This window comes from Bos indicus, chromosome 4 (genome assembly GCF_029378745.1).
Source record: "Bos indicus isolate NIAB-ARS_2022 breed Sahiwal x Tharparkar chromosome 4, NIAB-ARS_B.indTharparkar_mat_pri_1.0, whole genome shotgun sequence".
Classification (NCBI taxonomy): domain Eukaryota; kingdom Metazoa; phylum Chordata; class Mammalia; order Artiodactyla; family Bovidae; genus Bos; species Bos indicus.
The window spans coordinates 62,344,028-62,364,890 of record NC_091763.1 but is presented as its reverse complement, the minus strand read 5'-3'; the positions used below and the strand labels follow the sequence as shown (position 1 = coordinate 62,364,890).

Below are 20,863 nucleotides of genomic sequence, written 5' to 3'. Positions count from 1 at the left end.
CATTACAGTTGATTAGTTGATATTTCAGCATTCCCTAGTGGTTAAAAAAAAAAAAAGTTTCTTCTGCAATATTACCACCAACTGTCAGAAAATATGAAAGTTCCTATTGTGCAAATTTTAAAGCATTCTAAGCTTGGTAAACATTTGCCACAGTTATTCATACATCCCAATTAACCTTTTGGACCTTAATTTCCTTAGATATAAAATAAGGGGATAAGAATATAAAAAATCTTAAAAATACTTATCAATTCTAATGTTTAATAATCTTGTAATTTTCTTCTTTCCCAAATCTTTCTGTAAAGTGGATTTAAACCAGTCATCACATTTTGGTAGGCTCTGTTAATCATTGCAGTTTTTACCTCTATATACCAAAGAATTATGAAACATGCAAAGTTCAAAATAAACACAGAAACAAAAGTAATCATTGTTGTTGTTTATTCACTAAGCGGTGTCCAACTCTTTTCCGACCCTATGGACTGCAGCCTGCCAGGCTCCTCTGTCCATGGGGTTTGCCAGGCCAGACTACTAGAGTGGGTTCCCATTTCCTTCTCCAGGGGATCTTCCCGACCCAAGGATCAAATCCATATCTCTTGCATTGCAGGCATATTCTTTACCGCTGAGCCACCAGGGAAGCCTGGTATTAAATTACCCTTGTGTAAATGCTTAAGAAAAAGAATATGAAAGAGTAATTTAGAAACAAATCAATCGAGAGGATTTCAAGTTGCAAATTTAATGAGATGTAAGCCTCAGCACCTGCTAGACCACCAGACCTGACTGAGAGCTGAGCATCCTCCCTTGAACTTTTTAATTGTTTAGTCCCTAAGTCGTGCACAACTCTTTGCAACCCCACGGACGGTAGCCCGAAGGGCTCCTCTGTCCATGAAATTCTCCAGGCAAGAATACAGGAGTGGGTTGCCATTTCCTCCTCCAGGGGATCCTCCTGGTCCAGGGATGGAACCCGCAACTACTGTTTGGCAGGCGGATTCTTTACCACTGATCCACCAGGGAAACCTTCTCTTAGGGGCAGGGATACTTTGAACATCAAGAAAAGAGAAAGTAAAAGGTGAGAAAGAGAATGAGAATCAGGAGGGCTGAGAAAAGTTCTCAGCATGGTCCTGCCACTCTGTTATAAGCAAATAATCAATGCTTTTAATTTAACTCTCTGTCTGCTAGGACCAAGAAAAAGAGTTTTATTTACAAGACTGTGAACTTCTTGATACATCACTGCAATGGTTATAGTGCCAAATACTGAGCCTCTCCTAAGGTAGAGATTCAAAAGGTATCTTTAGAGTAAGTGAAAACATGAAAAGTCTTCAATCAGAACACTGCTGGCATTCATTTTGGGGAACCTTGTGGTTAAACATACATTTCCTGTCATTGGTACTGGGACCTCCACTCCATGATGCACAATTTCCTCCCCATCAGCTCAGCCTTTACCCAGATGCTTCCTTCCCCTCCTGCCTTGAAACCTCACTCTGCTGGGAGAGTCACTCTGTCAGGCTCCTACATGGTTCTAGGCCCAGAGATGAGGCCAGCAGCCTCCTCTATTGTCATCTTCATTAAACCCTGCTCATCAGAGTTCATTTCTCTCACATGCTCTCCTCAGAGCTGTCATCTCCCAACACTCCAGCTCATTCCCAATATTCACAGCTTTCTCCTACCTCAAAGGTACACCGAGTTTCTTAACCCTCTGCTGAGCACCACTGGAGAAAATTATACCAATGTGCAAACCTGTGCTGTCCTAAAATTATAAAACAAAATTTTAAAAACCTGTCAATCACAAATCCTCATGAACTATGCCTCCCAAATACCTTGGAGACCGTCCACTTCTCTCCATCCCACCCCCACTAAACTAGCTCAGGCCACCACCCACTTCCCCATGGACAACTGCAACACCTTCCCGCACAGCTTCATTAGGCTGTGCGTCCATGTTCACTCCTCCTACAATATTCTCTGCATTATGCCATCATTACAAATAAATGAATACAATAACACGAACTACCCACTCAATCCTTCACTGGCATTCCATTGTTCTCCGGAGGAAATTCAAACACCTAAACATGTCTAGGATGCTGCGTGGGATCTGGCTGTGTATATACCTCCAGATCCCTTTCACTATTCTTCCTTCCACCCCAAAACCTGTGCTCCAGTTGCACTGTATTGTTACAGTCCCTCAAATGAAATCACAATGACTGCAGTGAGTAAAATAGCCTGGTGGGGAACAGCACTGATGGCAGAAGAAGAGATTCTAGGAAGAGAGATGCCTACGAGAGAAAACCATGGTATCCTAGTAAAGAGTGATGCTGGGGGTCCCAGAGAGAGAGAGAGAGAGAGAGAGAGAATGTCGGACTATCCCAGGGAGACAGAATGCTGGGGGACAAAGAAAGAAGTACAGGGATGCCAGAGATATTCTGAAGAAAGAAACCAATGGGATTTTGTGACTACTAGGACATCAGAGGTAGCAAAAGGGGACAGTCATGGATATCTTCTCAGGCTCAGACTTGGGCAACAAACAGTGTGGTTAGTGTCATTTGCTGAGATAATGACACAAGAGGAGGCAGAGTTTGTAGAAAAGACTCCAATATTTTCAACTAATAACTTTCATCAATTTATGCATGCTGAAGAGAAATACTTATCTTTTAAATATTCATATACAACTGTTATACCAAATGATTAAAGATGTGCTAGCCCACCAAGCTAATAGAACATTTGAAAAGAAAACAAAAACAAAAAAACATGAAGCTGGAAAAGTTTGAGCTGATACAATTCACAGCCTATTTAAGACACGTTTTTAACCAAAAATCCAGCCTGTGTAAACAGTAAATGCTGATTTATTAATGAAGAACAAAAAAGTCAAGTAAAATAATGAAAGCAAAATTAGCATAAAGGATAAGAAATTCAACTTTTCCTTAGAACAGGTGAAGGGCTAGGGAGAAGTAAAATCTTGATATAAAAACTTAGTTCTGCCACAGAGCCTAAAAAGAAAAAAAAAAAAAAAACCACTGTGTCAGTTCATAGGTGACTTGGGTTGGGTCATGAGAAAGACATGTACGAAAATTGGTTATATTAACTGTGACTATTCACTTCAGGACAGAAAGTGAAAGTCGCTCAGTTGTATCCAACTCTTTGTGACCCCATGGACTATACAGTCCATGTAATTCTCCAGGTCAGGACACTGGAGTGGGTAGCCGTTCCCTTCTCTGGGGGATCTTCCCAACCCAGGGATTGAGTCCAGGTCTCCCACATTGCAGGCGAATTGTTTACCAGCTGAGCTACAGGGGAAGAAAGGAGGGCATTAAGCAAAATTAAAAGGGAGGTCTGACATACAGACTAATCTTCCAGGTCCTCAAAGTGTCTGGAACCTATTTAGAAATAAAGTAGTTAAAAAAAAAAAAAAATTCTAGTATCAAGGAAGCCACTATGAGTCTCCAATGGCCAAGGAAGACAACAGAAGAACACAAAACCGAAAGAGGATTTTCTTTGCACTCTGTGACTGGTTGGTTCCTCATGTGAAAGAAAGGCATTTTCTGATGAGTAGCTATGGTCTACAAAAGAATGGCCAGGCTTTTCTCACAATACAAATTGAAGGAGGATCTTCAGGTGAGAGACAATGCAAAAAACAAAATAAAACTTGAAGCTCAAAACTCTTTAGAAGAGCTGGAAATTTCATAGAAACTACAGTAAAACATAACAGGTAAAATAAGGGAGAGGGGAAAAAAAAACAGAAAATTATATTTCAATCCAAGAGTCCCCTATCCAAACAATAGGATTTTGAGGAAAAGAGAGACAATGGAGAAGAGAAAGTCATCAAAGAAATAATATAGAAAGTTTTCCCCAGAAGAATGCACATGTCCAGAGGAACAAAGCCTTTAGAATATCTGATATAAAGAATGAAACAAAATCTACTACATCATGACCTTTACTTAAGACATGGAAAAAAGAATCCAAAAGCTGCCAGAGAAAAAATGAACCAGGTACAAAAGGAATTGATGGCAGAACAGCACCTAACTTTTGAAAAGCCATAGTGAATCTTAGAAGACAGTGAAATAAAGTCTGAAGAAAACTAAAGTACTGAGTTGGCCAAAAAGTTTATTCAGGTTTTTAAGGAAAAACCCAAATGAACTTTTCTAAAACCAGTCAAACTAGTGACCAGTATAGTGTGGAACCAAAAGACATAGGGTTCCAGGAGAGAGGCCCCAAGGTTTAGGAGTGGGAAAACTGAAATGGTGAATTTTATATATTTGGCAACATATAAATTATTTTACAGCTTACTTGTGGTTTATAATTAATTGGTATACAAAAAGTGAAGGAAAACAAAATAATAGATGACTCTTAACTACAAGAAAAAAAATGTTTCCACATAAACAATTATTTACCCTACTAGACTCAGGGCTTCCCAGGAGGGACAGCAGTAAAGAATCTGCCTGCCAATGTAAGAGACACAAGAGATGCAGGTTTGATCCCTGGGTTGGGAAGATCCTCTGGAGGAGGAAATGGCATCCCACTGCAGTATTCTTGCCTGGAAAATTCCATGGACAGAAGATCCTGGCAGGCTGCGTTCCACGGGGTCACAAAGAGTCAGACACGACTTAGTGGGCCAAGCACAGAGCACAGCACTCGACTAAGCAGTGCGCAATATTTATTTGGTCTTAACAACATAAATATGGACCACTGTCTGAAAGTCATTTCTCTGGACAAAGAAACGGATGGGCGATGGGGACAGACAGGGCAACGGACTGGTGCTTCATTTCATCACAAAAGCCAACACAGAAAATGACAATTAACTTTAAAATCACTCTAGTAAGTCTCATACCCAGCTGTAGAATAGGATAAAAAAAAAAAGCTGAATAAACTTATTTGGGAACTTGCTGATTTTCTCTGGAGAAAGAACTATAAGTAAAACAATCATAAAAATTTTCCAGGTAACATGAAAACAGACATTCTTATTCATCACCAAAGGAAATAAAATACTACATTGTATTATTTTTTAAGCGAGGATAGTGGGTACTATACTATAGTAGATAATCACAGAGATGCATGAAACATAAAATAAGGGGTTTCATATAACTGTTTCTTATAAAGCCCTAAAAGAAAAGTTCAGTAAAAGTATTTTCCATGGAGAACAACAAACAAAAGCCCAGGGAGACAGCAGGGTCTGGAGAGGTAACAGGCAGCACAGGTGGACTCAGAGTCAACTTTACTCACTGCTCACTGTTTTCTCGGAGAAGGCGATGGCACCCACTCCAGTGCTCTTGCCTGGAAAATCCCATGGACCGAGGAGCCTGGTGGGCTGCAGTCCATGGGGTCGCGAAGAGTTGGACACAACTGAGCGACTTCACTTTCACTTTTCACTTTCATGCACTGGAGGAGGAAATGGCAACCCACTCCAGTGTTCTTGCCTGGAGAGTCCCAGGGACGGGGGAGCCTGGTGGGCTGCCGTCTATGGGGTTGCACCGAGTCGGACACTACTAAAGCAATGTAGCAGCAGCAGCAGCAGCAGCAGCAACAACACTGTTTTCTACAGATCTACTCAGATGATGCTTAATCTAGAATGGAAAGCCAAATGCTGAAGGAGCCTCAAAACCAAGAAGAGGTATTTTCTGGGCACCCTGGAGAACACTGAATAGAAAAGGACTCAAAGATTCTATGACATGATCTAAAAATCTTACTCAAAATTAGGTGCTGTAATGATTCTATTTCTTGTCTTATTAACTGTGGGGAAAGGATTTTTATCCATCCTTCAGCTACAGTTTCTGTACCTCTCTACAGAAACTCTAAGATGGTGGCAGCCATAATCATCAGTGAGAGACAAAAGAAAAAACTAAGCACAAAAGTGCTGGGCATCGCATTTCTCTGTGAAAACCTTGAATGGCTTCATGTCATTATTTTACCATCCTTAGACTAAAACCAGACAAAAGAATGGCTTGGCCTGGCTGCCAGATAATCTCCATAGAAGGGGCTGGTGGTACAGGTGGATGGGACCACATTCTCACCACTGGTGCGACCAGATTGCAGTAGAGGAAGGAATAGGAGTTTTACAGCTTAGACTGGGGGTGACAAGGACACCCAAGCAGTAGTCCAATCAAAAAATCTTGTTTCCATTTTGTCCTCTGAAAGGAAAATGAAGAGATGTTCCTTGGCAGAAGGGAAGGAATCGAAAAACAGACAGAATGAAGGATAGTGACAAATAAAGAATAACTCCTTCGAACTCTATAAAACCAACAGGGGGATGAGCCCTAAAATAAAAACACATCTTCTAAGGGACATCCCTCTTTCAGGGCTAATTCTGTCCTATATTAGTTTTCCACTAATAGAAACATTCAAGGTTTGTTTTGAATTCCTCTAAATTTCAAAGGAAGGCAAAATGATTAAAGCCAACAAACTTGTGAAACAGATGTACTTCTGGAGCACACACACACACACCCAGACAGACACACACACCCCCAGACAGACACCTCTATCAGAGAAGTAATAGAGACAGACAAGTCCAGCAGGAGTGAAAAGGAGAGTGAGGTGATATGGAGAGGCTAGGCCTCCTTGGGTAAAAGGCCTTTCAAATTCCCAGTTTCAGTTTTTATGAGGCCCAAATAGTTGGTTTCCTGTTCCCTAATTCCACAATACCTCTGTATCCCAGGACCACATCCCTCTTTTATTTGAACTAGTCACAGTATTTCTGGTGAGCTATTTAGAAAAAAGAAATCCTGTTTAGAAACTCTCTTATTATTTGTATACATCTTTTATATCAATAAAATTTATAATAAATTTGTTTAATATGTATTTTTTTTCCAGAGAGCTGGCTGTTAAACATTTACCAGCAAACCATAACTTCAGGGTGAATAAATAGTTATATGTACCATCCAATCTATTCTTACTTAACAATCTCAATTTCCAGAATAATACTAAAATCAAACAACAAAGAAGAAAAGGACTAATATTACTTGCATGACATCTGCCCTTCAGGTCCAACAAGAAAAGCTTTTGGCATTTATCAATAAGAGAATTCCATCTCTCAGGAATGAATGAATTTCCCCAAGAAGCAATGAGGACTTTCCTAACTGCCTGTTAACTACTCTCACATGTTCCAACCTCCCTGCAGAACGGAGACATGAGGGGTCTTGAGAAACTGGCCCCCAGAAACTGTTAGTCTGCAGCTGAGAAATATCAGATTGTCTTATGAAATACATAACTGTAACTATGACTTAACAACACAGCTTGTAGAAAATAACTAACAATAGGTGTTTTGAAGAAATACTAAAACACTGAGAATTCCAGACAAAAAGGTATATTATGAATAGGTCGTGTTTGCAAAAATGTCTTACTTCATCTCCTCAAGTCAGAGCTTGGCAGCCCAGCCCCATTTCATTGTTTGTGTATGTTTTGTTTTCCCTTCCACTTCCATTTCTGCTGAAATGAACTGGCTTACTTGACTTCAGAAAACTTAACACAGGTATTATTTTAAGACACTTCTGGATTTAAAAACATCATACTCAATTTGCCTATAAATTTCTAATCTGCTCAAGAAATTTCAACTTTCATTTCTCAATAGAAACAGTTTTTATAAACAGATTCTAAATTCAATTGAAGACATCCTCCTCTTTATTCTTAACCCACATGTTAAGAAGTCTGCAGCTTTATCCCACTTTATAAAATTAGAAGGATGGCAAACCTAACAACCAGGGAAGAAAACAGTAAGAACCACCTAGTAATCTGAGACTTCTAAAAATATTCATGTCAAGAACATTCAAAAACGGAAGGAAAAAAAAATGATAGAAAAAGTGATGGAAGACTTGATTCACCGTAATATAAACCCAGGTCCCTGCTGGAGTATAATTTACACACCTGGGCCCCCAGGGTGCAGTACAACTGCCAAGAGAACAGAAGTGACTCCACAGTGCTCATCTGGGGATGGTGAGGCTAGGAAGAGTCTAGACATTAGGATGTGTTTAGACAGGACTACAGAGATTATGCAGGGAAATGAAAATGTGTGACACCAGTGTGGTCTCTTTACCCAAGCATAGCTCCAGAGGGTCGGCCACCAGGTACAAGAGTCAGACAACACCAAGGGGGCCGGCTGGGCTCAGAGCAGTAAAATGGGTGCGGCTGAAACAGGACGCGGCGCTCAGAGCTGGGAGAAGAACCAGAGACAGCTATTCGGAAAGACCCAAATCCCCTTAAGGTAAAGTCACTCCCTCCTGCTGCCCCAACCAGTGAGTGGTCTACAGATTTTTTTTTTTAGCCTAAAACAACAGTAAGAAATAAGACTTTACACCACAACTCAGCACACATACATGTATATACATATATACAATAAGCAACAAACAGAAGTTTCTCTAAATAACACCTATTTTATAAAGTATGGTACGTGTTATTATTCATATTTGAATATATATGAATAACAAATATGAATAATAACACATACCATACTTTATAAAATACCATATATACCACATATATATAATATATGAATATACAATATATTCATATTCCTATTATTCATTTTTTTTTTCACGTAAGTAGGAATTGCTGGTCCCAACTCACTAAACTGATCTTAAAATCCCCTACGAGGTAACGCCCTCCTGTTTGACAGACTACTGAAGCGGTCACTGGCTGACTCTGGGGTGAGGTGACTGTCAAAGGTCACATGAGTTCATAGCTCAGCTTTGAATCTTGTCCCTCTATTGGTCACATTTCTGATTTCCTTCACTTGCTTTGGAAGAGGTTTCCAACCAGTCTGGCATTAAGCTCATTCATCAACCAGCCCAACTCTTTACTCCAATCTGATCTTCCACAATGCCTCCTCAGTCATTTGTATCCCAGGAAAACTGATCTTCTTTCTACCCCCTCCCTATCCCAAAATGTCCACCTTTGCTTCTCCCCAGGGTTCTTTTCGACTCCACCTATCCAAAATGCTCTGATCCTCCAAGACAGAGCTAGATCAACTGCTCCAAACAGAACAAATTTCTCCTGCCTCCAGAACTGAAAGCACTTTATCCTTGCTGTCTATCTCGTACTGACACACGTCCACCACCGCTGCCATCTCCAACCTCACCCCACCAACATGCTCTCAGAACCCAAACATGCGGTCTCAAAAAGAGACCACTTAGTATGCACTCCAGGTGCAGACTGAACAAATGAACATGGAGGGAGAACACTGCTCTCTGCAGACTGAAAAATCTCTGGCCAGGGCCCAAAGCACCAAGAATCCCTCAGCCAAAACCAAAGCCTCACATTCTCTGCAGCAGATATTGTGTCTTCAACCTTTGAAATAATTGTCATCGTAAGCATTATAAGAAAATGATACAGCATGCTTACTTTTAGTGTTCAGAAATTCTTCTTTCAATTAAAAAAACAGTATAACTATAGGTTAGCAATTTAGTAAGAATGTCATGTTCCATGTTTTAACTTCTTTTAAAGTCTGATTTCCCAAATGCAATAAAGACAGCTGGGTACTACTCAGCAAAATGAATAGATTCCCTCCAAACTCATCTAACTTTGGCTCCTCATGAGACAAAGCACCCTGGCTTTGCTTTCCTTCAAAAGTCAGCCTCCTCTCCTGCTTACCAGATACTTCTGTTAAGTTAGTTCTGTGTATCTTGTTTCAAAAACAAAATTTTTCACATCATCTTTTAATCAAGAATTTTCATTTCAGTCTCCCCTAATTACATAATTCAAAGAACTTACTTAGAGCAAAGTCAGAAATATTAGCATCAAAGTATCTTAAATCTTTATGCAAATATATTTTAAATTGATCTTCTAATAGCTTCCTCATTTGACAAATATTATCAAGCAACTGGTATATACTCAGATACTGAGCTAGGATGCAAGAGATCTTTGAGGTATTAAACTGTAAATGCCATACTTTCAAAGCAAAGAAAACAACAGGATAATAGCAGATTCACATGCATTAACCCAAATTGAAAATTACATACATACGCTATACTCCTGGACCTCAATGAATCAGGAAGAAGTCAAAAAAGAAAATTCTAAAGATACTCTGAAGCTAAAATAATTCAAACAAGTAGTAGAAGGAAGGGTCAAAAAAAGGAGAAATAGAAACACAAAACTCAGAAAATATGTTAATCTTTTAGTTTTAGAAATGTTGCTCAACTATGAAGTAAATGAAGTCAGTTACTAAATATCTGTATAGACTACATTTCTATTTAAAATTAGCAGAATAGTCACTAACACCATTTGACAATAAATGGTCCTTTCCCTTATGTTCCCAATATTTTATGTAACCAATATATACTGCTTATGTACAAAAGCCCACAAATATTTAATATTTATCAAATATCCCCGCCCTCCTCTACTTAAGCCTTTAAAATTATTTTAAATGTGGCTGACTATGCCAATGATGAAATCGTTCAAATGGGAAATAATTTTGTATCTACTAATAGATATATCAGAAATGACATTGTCATAAAACTGAACTATGTCAATCATCTCACTGTTCTTACTATTCTAGTATACAGTATAAACCATACATATTAAAAATGAGTAGTCTTACCTTAAATATGTGCCATATATGAAGAACAATGCCATCATTAGTCCATTTAAAATAAAAATTACAGCAACATAAAAGCAAGCAGGATCTCCCAATCCTTTAAAAATTAAAAAAAAAGAATGCTTTAACTATAGATTACTTTATGTGTCCGACAATTCACATTAAAATGTGACTATTTTGAAAATGGTTGCCAGATACATTTAATGGTTGCCTTGGCTCCCATATGAACACACGACACTAATGTGAAACAGGTAAGACCAGAGAAGTAGCTGTAGTGGTTATGAAACAGGGCTGCAAATTCATGGATACTCCTCCTGTAGAGGTCTGGGGTCTGTGCCCCTGGTTTTAAGTCTGGCTGGGCTTGTGACTGCTTCAGCAGACCATGGCAGAAGCCATATGGAAGAGGCCATGCAGTATCCAACTTGGAGCCCTGAGCAACCACATGAGAAGCCTAACTACCCTGAGATACTAATACAAAAGCACAAGATGCATGAAAAGGGCACTTGTAGGTGTTCCAGTGAGGCTCAGCTGGGCTCAGCCTTGCAGGTACCCCAGTCAAGCAGCCAGAATGTAAGTGAAGTAGCTCCAAGTTAATTCCAGTGTTCCCAGCCATTTGAGTCTAGCAGAGTCCTCTGACATCGCAGAAACAAACCAACCATTCTATATCCCGCCCAAATTCCCTACTAGCAGAAACCATAAACATAATAAAAACCACTAAGTTTGCCGTAAATTTATTATACTGCAACAGACAACAGGACAATATCATGGAAACTTGCCTTCACAGCTTTCAATAGGGCTGAGTCCTTCTCCTCTGGTAACTGTCCAACATATCTTGGTTTGAATACCAATCAAATCCATTATTTTGGTATAAATCCTGTACCAGCTGGCTAAGATTACCTAATAGGAAAAGAGAGGGAGACATTTTAAGAAAAAAGTATCCTCAACAGTTTCCTTACTAGAATATTTTTGAGACATTTTGATAATTGACAAATTTTCCCTTCCTGTACAATTCTCATCTGGGTCTCTTTAAATCTAGTAAAAGGAGCTTTACAGTCCCGTATGTAGAGTCTTCACTGGTCAGTCTTCACGTGTTCACCCAGGGCTAAGAATAAAATATAACAAAAGATATACAAATCTGTAATCTTCAAAAGCTATAAAATTCAACTAAGGGATACAAAACAAGAGTTGAACAAACAGAAAGATATTCTATCTTCCTGAACAGATTTAATTTTTCAAGATGTGAATTCTTCCTCAAATTAATTCATAAACATAAAACAAAGCTAAGCAAGATCTCAAGTGTCTACTGAGATGTGTTATATGGAAAAGACAAAACGGAGATAACTGAAGAAAATGTCCTAACAGATAATAAAATTTGCTACTTATATAATTAAAATAGTGTGATGCTGGCACAAGAATAGTCAGACAGATCAAAGTAACTATGGCAGAGGCAGTGGAATGCCACAGGTCTCTCTTCGGGGCTGAGGCACTCATTCCCTGAGCAGTGGGGAGGGGTGGTGGCTGACAACCCTCAGCTGGGTTTCTCTCTGGGAGCTATCCTCTGCAGTAGAGAGTAAATTCACTAAAGGTCACCCTCCCCAAGGGTAACTGCAGCCATAACTAGTCAACAGGGGGGAATATAAAGGTCAGAGGCCCTTGCTTCAGGTAGGACAACTCTGTAGGGTCATCCCAGTTCCAGAGCTTCCCCAGAGATTGGCTGAGGCCTCTGCTATGACCGGATCACAGCTCAACTCCTCCGCCTGCCTCCTCCTAATTCCTTCATCCCCCTTCAGATATTGCCCTCAAGGGTATTCCCCTATATACTTCAGGTACAGATCTCCATCTTAAAGCCTATTTCTCAGGACCTCAACCTAAGGAAACACTGAACAGCAAGTCCAAAAGTAGTTGAAAGCATATGTGTATAATAATTTTGGAAATAATAAGAGAAGCAGGCAGAAGATGGACCACTCACCCAAGTGCTGGGTTACACAGAAGACCATTTTGAAAAAATAAAAGGTTAGATTCCTGCCCCAAAACTGAGTATTCAAACAAATTTCAGATAAATTAAAACTGTAAATCTCAAAAACATAATTATAACAATTAAGAATAAGTTTTTTTTTACATATATGAATGAATAAAAAACATACATCTAAAAGATTCATAGACATGATAGCTCTGACAAGAAAAAATACATTCACATCATACTGTACAAAGCTAAAGGGCAAACAAAAAGCTGGAGAAAATGTCATATCCGTATAGCATAGTATTAACTTCCTGCATATAATGAGCTCTTACAAAATGTCAATAAAAATATAGACAAAGGGCATGAATAAGCAATTATTTTTAAAAGTGAAAGTGCATTTAATACATAGCACTGAAAATATACATGTACATACACAAATATATAGCAATGAACAAAACACATCACATGATCTTAATTTTTTTAGCCATTAAATTAGCAAGGATGCAGAGAAACAGGCATTTTTAAAAACACTGCCCATGGTAATTTTCATTAATAAATCCTATCTAAAAAGCATTTTGGCAACATGTACCAAAATCATTAAAGCCTATATTCTGTTGAACTAAATAGTTCCACATCCACAAATTTACAGTTTAAAAAAACATAAGTATATGTGTATCCCCATCCACAAATTTAGAGTTTAAAAAAAAACATGGATATTTGTAAAGATTTTGCTTCAAGAATGTTTACTGAAGCTTTAGGATATTTTAAAAGTTGAAAACAACCAAAATTATCATAAAAGATGAACTAAATAAACAATGGCAGATTGTATTACTGCCATAAAAAATGATGCTGTTGAAAAAAGATGATTTAGGAAGATGGTTTTAAATATTCTTAAAAGACAAAAAGTATTTATAAAAAAAAGTGTTGTGTGATCCCATTGCTGGAAAAGTAAATGCAGACATGCACAGAAAGTACTCAATAAGCACTTTGGTGGTTATTTATTGGTCTCTATCTCCTCCATAATTAAGCAGGCTAACTCAGTTCATCTGGAAGTTAGACTCCTCTCACTCAAAGGGAAATGACCAAGAGCCCTGATTAGTGCTGACACTGAGCCCAAGCCTGAGATCTCTCAGCACCAAGGCAGCCATGGCCCGCTGCACCGGGCAGCACCCCTTCTGGCAGCATCAGCATGCTATGAGGGGGCCAGGGGAGAGTGCTTAACAGGAGAGCCCCACGAGGGATGTCACCCAGGAAGTCACCCCTTCTGGCAGCATCAGCATGCTATGAGGGGGGCCAAGGGGAGCGTGCTTAACAGGAGAGCCCCAAGAGGGATGTCACCCAGGAAGTCAACCCAGGTAGGTCCTGGAGAATGCCTTAGGGATGCATTAAATAGTTACTGATAGCACTGCCTTCCTATCTCAGCTCCTTTCTTCCATTCCCACCAGGGGAAAAGCGCATCCGCTTAAATGAAGAATCTCAGGTAAGGAAGAAACAGTATTCGGCAAATGACACATAAAGGTAATGTAATACCTATAAACACACCAAATCTAGTTCCCACATTTTCTAAACCATGCAATCATAATACTCATTTCCATAAAATCATTAAAGACCCCAAAAAGTAATCATGATTTTTTTCATATTCCTTTCTAAGAAAAGATATCCATTTACTTTTTTAAAAAAGATAAAATTTAATATATTGAACTAGATCTTAGATTTAGAATCACCATTTAATATAAGTAATACTTTATAAAGTAAAAAAATCATAATTGCAAAAGTATCTTACCTCAGGGTAAAGATTGAACCTTTTTAATGTATTAATAACAAGGGGATATTCAGTCAGTTTATCATTCATAATCATCCATACTCCATTCAAAAATGAGGGTGCTTCCACAATAGTCTTAAAGTAGGAATAATACAGTCCCTGAAACAAGCACATGTTATAATAAAAAGTACATAATTACTATGCCTCGTATTAGCTTAAAATAAAACTTAAATATACTGTTTTTTAAAAACAAAGCAATCACGCACGTAACAGCTACAATTAATTTCACAGGATTCTGGTCACTAATAAATGCTCAGGTTGCAAAAAACTTACATATTTTAGCATAACCTTGTCTTAATTGAACAACTGATCTCAAAACAGCTTAAAAAATAGCTTTAACATTTAAAAAGTCATATAACTCAGAGAGCATGCTCATTTAGGAAACCCCTATAAACCCTGGTGGGCTGCAGTCCATGGGGTCGCTAAGAGTTGGACACGACTGAGCGACTTCACTTTCACGTTTCACTTTCACGCACTGGAGAAGGCAATGGCAAACCACTCCAGTGTTCTTGCCTGGAGAATCCCAGGGACGGGGAGCCTGGTGGGCTGCCGTCTATGGGGTCGCATAGAGTCGGACACGACTGAAGAGACTTAGCAGCAGCAGCCGCAGCAGCATAACCCACACTAACTGAAGAGTTAGAAAAGGCTTCTTTCAGTGTTAGAAAGGGTTCTTCTCAGCTCAGCTTAAGTTAAGAACCCTGCAGAACTGGAGCTGTGAAGACAGAAGAGAGGGACCATGGTAGTACTCCCATTTTGAGGAAAAAAATGCTTTACTAGTAGTCATGTATGATGTGAGAGTTGGACCATAAAGAAGGCAGAGCACCGAAGAACTGATGTTTCTGAATTGTGGTGCTGGAGAAGACTCTTGAGAGTCTCTTGGACAGCAGGGAGATCAAACCAGTCAATCCTAAAGAAAATCAATCCTGAATACTCATTGGAAAGATTAATGCTGAAGCTGAAGCTCCAATACTTTGGCCACATGATGTGAAGGGCTGACTCCAAATGCAATATAACTGGTATCTTTATAACAAGAGGGAAATTTAAACAGAGATATAGGGGGAAATGCTTCATGAAGACAGAGGCAGAGATTGGAGTCATGGTACCTACAATGCAAGCCAAGGATTGCCAGAACCATGAGAAGCTAGAATGAAGTCTCAGAGAGAACATGTTCCTGCCATCACCTAGATTTTAGACTTCTAGCCTCCAGAACTGTGAGAAAATAAACTTCTGCTCTTCTAAGGTACAAGTGCTTTGTTATGACAGCCCCGCAGGAAACTACAACCTACCTTATTTATAGGTTTGATTTTGGAATCACGTAAATATCTTATATAACTAAAATTTAAAACAAAAAAGTTTATATGCCTAAATATCCAAAAAATATATAAGAATTATTAAGTTGGCAAAGGATTTCAAACAAATTTAAGATATAGTAATTTTATTGTACATTCCTAGTTGAATATACATTAAAGTCAAAAATAAAACCACAAACAAGTTTTAAATTATTTCTAGTAATCATTTTTAACAATATATTTGATACTTTTATTCCTCAAATATAGGTAATGTGAAACCAAGATTCTCAGGCTAACAGAAGAGATACAAATTTAATATCAAAAAAGTAATTAATCTAAATTTGAATTTAGAAATATAAATAATTTATTTTTTCTTTTTAAAAAATTGTTTCCTAATTCTATCTACTAGACACAATGGCCAATCTAGCATAAAATACTAGCAATGAGCACCTCTATCACCAAAATTGTGGCCTCTAAATACCATTTGCTACTGGAAGGAATCAGGGCTCCTTAGAATACTGGATGATTCCAGGTCTGGAAAGGAAATGTCTTCCAGTACCAGAAAGTTAAGGAAGCTACATAATACTAGTGAGGTCATATCAAGGAGGGTGTGTGTGTGTGTACATGTTTGTGTGTGTGTACACACACTCAATCATTTCCAACTCTTTGCAACCCCATGGACTACATATAGCCCACCAGGCTCCTCTGTCCATTGAATTTTCCAGGCAAGAATACTGGAGCAGGTTGCCATTTCCTACTCTAGGGGATCTTCCCTAGAGGGAAGGGATAGGGATCAAACCCATGTTTCTTACGTCTCCTGCATTGGCAGGCAGATTCTTTACCACTGAGCCATCTGGGAATCCCAAATCAAGGAATCACAGAGCCAACTGCAAGGACTCTCACCAGCAAAAGACAGGTAAGTTTAAGAAATCTGTTAAAATCTATCAGGCCGTAAACATACACCCAAAGACAAAACTCTGCTTGTCACCATTAAAAGATGCTAGGGAAGCAACTCATTTTTCCGAAAAGTTGTAATAGAAGGAAAGCATCAAGCATTTTCCTGTCTTTCCTGTGTAAAGTGTAGCTCAGAGAAAAAAGCCAAATAAAGAAGAACATCAAAAGTTCTTCTTTATGGAGTTGTTATGGTTAGTAAATGCCCATTCCCCCAGCCTATTTAAACACTGATTGATATTTGATGATACTAAGTAACTGTTCTTCAATATTTTCAAGTATGACAATGATACTGTGGTTAACAAAAAAGTCCTTTATTTTGAGACATACATGAAAAATATGTACAGATGAAATGATACAGTATCTGAGGTTTCCTTTAAAAAGAGATGGGTATATGAAAATGTAGATGACAGAAAAATGGCTATGTGTCTTCAGTTGTTGAAGCTAGAGGAATGGGTAGGGGGACTTGGGTCTACTCTTTCTGCTTTAAAATATCTGAAAATTTCCATGATAAGAAGCCTAAAATATTTAGATTATTAAACTACTACAATAAAATAGTACATGAAAACTAACCATTTCAGTGCGAAAAGCCATCTCTCTTTCCAATGTTGAGAGGTGAGAAAAATGACGATCATTTTCAAAGAGGTGTGTTATATGACTCCTGTAAAACAAACAGTAACAAAGCAACTGTGTTGAAACTTATACTAAGTATAATTTTAAAAGAAACTCTAAAAGCAAACATAAAATATTAATACTCTACATATTTGCACTTAATTTTGTGATAAAACTCAAACACAAAAGTCTCCATATTTGCTCTTCCATTCAATATATCTTATATTTCCACTAAAATTTCTCTCTATAAGAAAACACATTCAAATTAGATTTTAAAATTAGAATGAACCAGAATAATGATACTATAAGCCAAAAACAATAAAATTATAGATTAAACTATAAATGTCATTGGGTTACTATTTCAGAAATGTCTGATTTATGAAATTCATATTTCTTCTTATCCAGAAGATTAAAAAACTTAATCTTCTCAATGTGAACACTATATTAATGTTAAACAGTTTCAAATATAACCTCATTAATAATATATCTCTTTTTTATTAAAAATTGCATTATTCTGGCTCTGATTTATCAATTAAACTACATTTTCATACTAGTGTGCTGCATGTAATATATATTCATCCTTATACTGGAATTATTCATATATATATGAAATAGGATGATAGGCTGTAAACATCTGCCTAAAATATACCATAGGAGAAAAACGTTCTTACCAGTGCAACACTGCTGCAAAGGCAGCTGCAAGAAAAAAGAAACGTAAATCATTATTTTAGCATTAAAAGTGTTTTCACCTTACAGAAAAGCATTGTAAAGATAAGCATGATAAAGTCTGGGAACTGTAGATCCTGAACTCATAGGGAGCGGATAAAGAATGGGGACTCTTCAAAAAAAGTCCCAGAGCTCTGCTTAAAATACCAATGGACTAAATTATAAAAGAATTAAGCATATAGCTATAATTTTCATTCACTCAACAAAATAAATGAGGAGCTATTAATATTATTTGCCAACAACCATACAAGAAATGTTTGGATGGAAAGTTCCACAAACTCAACTGCAAGAAGGATAGAACTAATGGTGAGAGGCAAAAGAATAAAGATATGGTAACTTCAGGGAACAGGACTGGAGAGGGATAGAAAAAAGGAACTATCACTTCAATACATGCTGCAATATCTGAATTTTTATAGTAAGTTTTAATATTTTTAAACAAATTTAAAACAAAACAGGAAGGAAGAAAAAGAGGTGGAAAAAGAAAATAGAAAAACTGGTAATAAAACCAGTCTCATACAAGAATCAATAGTTTGCCTTCTATACAAGTACAAAGAACACATTAAAAAGAATCCAGAAAACAGTATTCTTATATCACAAGATTCATCTTATTGTAGGCTTCTGATTAAATAACTACAAGGAAACCAAGTATGAAATACTCTTAGAAATGAAAGACAAACAGCTCAGATCTTATTGTCTTATTTTTATAGAGGTATTTCTATTTAAAATTTTAAAATTCATTTTACCTAGAAGACACTAATGGTTACAAAAGACAAAGAGTTACTCTTTCTAGATCATTGAAACTACAAATATTTAACTAGGTTTGTCATTTGACATTTGTTTGTAAAGGGTTCTTTGATCTTTTGAAACTTTGATTTCTTGTTGAGCAATCTACTATCCACTTCCTTTAAAGATGTCATACCACCATAATAAAATTTGGGCTTTATTTTATTAATGTCTCAACTATTATGTCCTGAATAAATCATTCTTCTGTTATAGAATGTAAATACCACCTTTATCATGCTGAAGAACTGTTACACTTATACTTTGGTAATCCCTTAGAGATTATAATTTTGACATCATTGATAAATCGGAGAAGGCAATGGCACCCCACTCCAATACTCTTGCCTGGAAAATCCCATGGATGGAAGAGCCTGGTAGGCTGCAGTCCATGGGGTCGCTAAGAGTCGGACAGGACTGAGCGACTTCACTTTCACTTTTCACTTTCATGCATTGGAGAAGGCAATGGCAACCCACTCCAGTGTTCTTGCCTGGAGAATCCCAGGGACGGGGGAGCCTGGTGGGCTGCCGTCTATGGGGTCGCACAGAGTCCGACACACAACTAAAGCAACTTAGCAGCAGCATTGATAAATAAATATGGGAAGAATCTACATGTTTACAGCACATATATATTATCCATAAACATATAGATTCAATTATTCCAACTCTCTTTTCAATTGCCCCTGACAAAACTCCTATCAGTAGAGCTAATAATATAAACTTAACTCATATTTCTTATTAAGTCTTTCCTGGGAGTTTTAACACTTTTTCTCCTGCTAATAAATATGAAATTTTGTTTTCATTATACTTCACTGGATATTGTTAATGTATTTATTTTTGAAGTGTATTTATTTGTAATGTATTTCCTTTGCTATACAATTGATTCTTTTAGGGTTTTTTTTTTTTTGTTTATCATCTCTAATTCTCCATTTTAAGTAATATTTTTAAAAGATAATTTTGTTCCTGTTTAATAATTTTACTATTTTAGTTTATTCTTCCCATGTGACAATAATAATAAACTTCTAGAATAATACTAAGTAATTCTGACAAAAGAGGGCAAACTATTCTGGGCACTTTAACAGAAATGCATTTTACATTATGCCTTTAAATTAGCCTCTGACCTTCACAATTCTGCAGTAATACATATGATTTTTCAAGATCATCCGCTCTCTGCTCCCTCAGAATACTATAATTTCTCAGAAGGAAGACACAAAGTCCTTTTGGTGCCTTCCTTTAATTCAATCCTTGCAACACTAGTCAATTCTTGGATTTCTCAGCATCTGAATGACCCTCTTTCAGTTTCCAATGTTGATTCATAATCTGTCCGATGTTTTAAATTTCTGTTTTCATTTCAATTTAACAATAACAATAGTTAATTAGTAGCAGTAGTAGTAATAAAGCAGCTAACATTTGAATTCTTATTACCTGCCAGGCATTTTTAAGTGCTCTACTTGAACTAACATAGTAAGTCCTCACAAGCATCCTACGTGTTAAGTACCAACACTTCCCTGGTATACAAATAATAAGGGCTTCAGGTGGCTCAGTGGTAAAGAATTCACCTGCCAATGCAGGAGACTCACGAGGTGCAGGTTCGATGGTAAAGATCCCCTGGAGGAAATGGCAACCCACTCCAGTATTCTTGCTGGGAAATCCCACAGACAGAGGAGGGCTACAGTCCATGGGGTCGCAGCCCATGGGGTTGCAGAGTGGGCAGGACTGAGCAACTTAGCATCCAGCACACATATAGATAATAAGTTGATTCTCAAGGAACTTTAGAAACTAGCCCAAGAAACAAAGCGGATAAACAGAGAAAGGGAAGTTGGAAGCAGGAATTCTGACCTAAGACCCCTGTTCTGTGTGGCCTCTTGTGGAGGACGGAAGGGCTGCAACAAAGGCCTCCTTACCCTAAAGTATCTTATTCCCCTTCCATCTTTCTTTTATTATTTTAAGAAAAAAGAAAAAAAAGGCTACAATTCATCTGTTGATACAGGCAGCGTATTTTATAGAAGCTATTTTTATATAAAAGTATAGAATTATGCTTTAATTTATTCAATTGAGATAAATTCTATGTATATGTCATCTGAAAATGAAAACCCCAGTAAGTAAAGCAGATACTGCCTTGTGAGCACATAATTTAAGCATAAAGACATATAATGACAAAAACTTCTTAAAACATCCCCAAAGAGCTTTTCATGCCTTCTTGCCTACAGAAAAGATTATGA

The 20,863-nt window shown here is 37.6% G+C and overlaps 1 protein-coding gene across 2 annotated transcripts in view; it reads right to left on the bottom strand.

Annotated features, from left to right (window-relative positions):
• The window catches only part of DPY19L1 (dpy-19 like C-mannosyltransferase 1), a 93,414-nt gene that overhangs the window by 57,617 nt on the left and 14,934 nt on the right, over positions 1 to 20,863 (bottom strand). For both annotated transcript variants that reach the window (XM_019959434.2, XM_070787855.1), the window contains exons 2-6: positions 17,810 to 17,834; positions 17,100 to 17,187; positions 14,248 to 14,385; positions 11,281 to 11,401; positions 10,508 to 10,601 (exon numbers count right to left, since the gene is read on the bottom strand). In XM_019959434.2, coding sequence (XP_019814993.2) covers positions 10,508 to 10,601; positions 11,281 to 11,401; positions 14,248 to 14,385; positions 17,100 to 17,187; positions 17,810 to 17,834 — 466 coding nt within the window. The remainder of the gene's footprint in view (positions 1 to 10,507; positions 10,602 to 11,280; positions 11,402 to 14,247; positions 14,386 to 17,099; positions 17,188 to 17,809; positions 17,835 to 20,863) is intronic.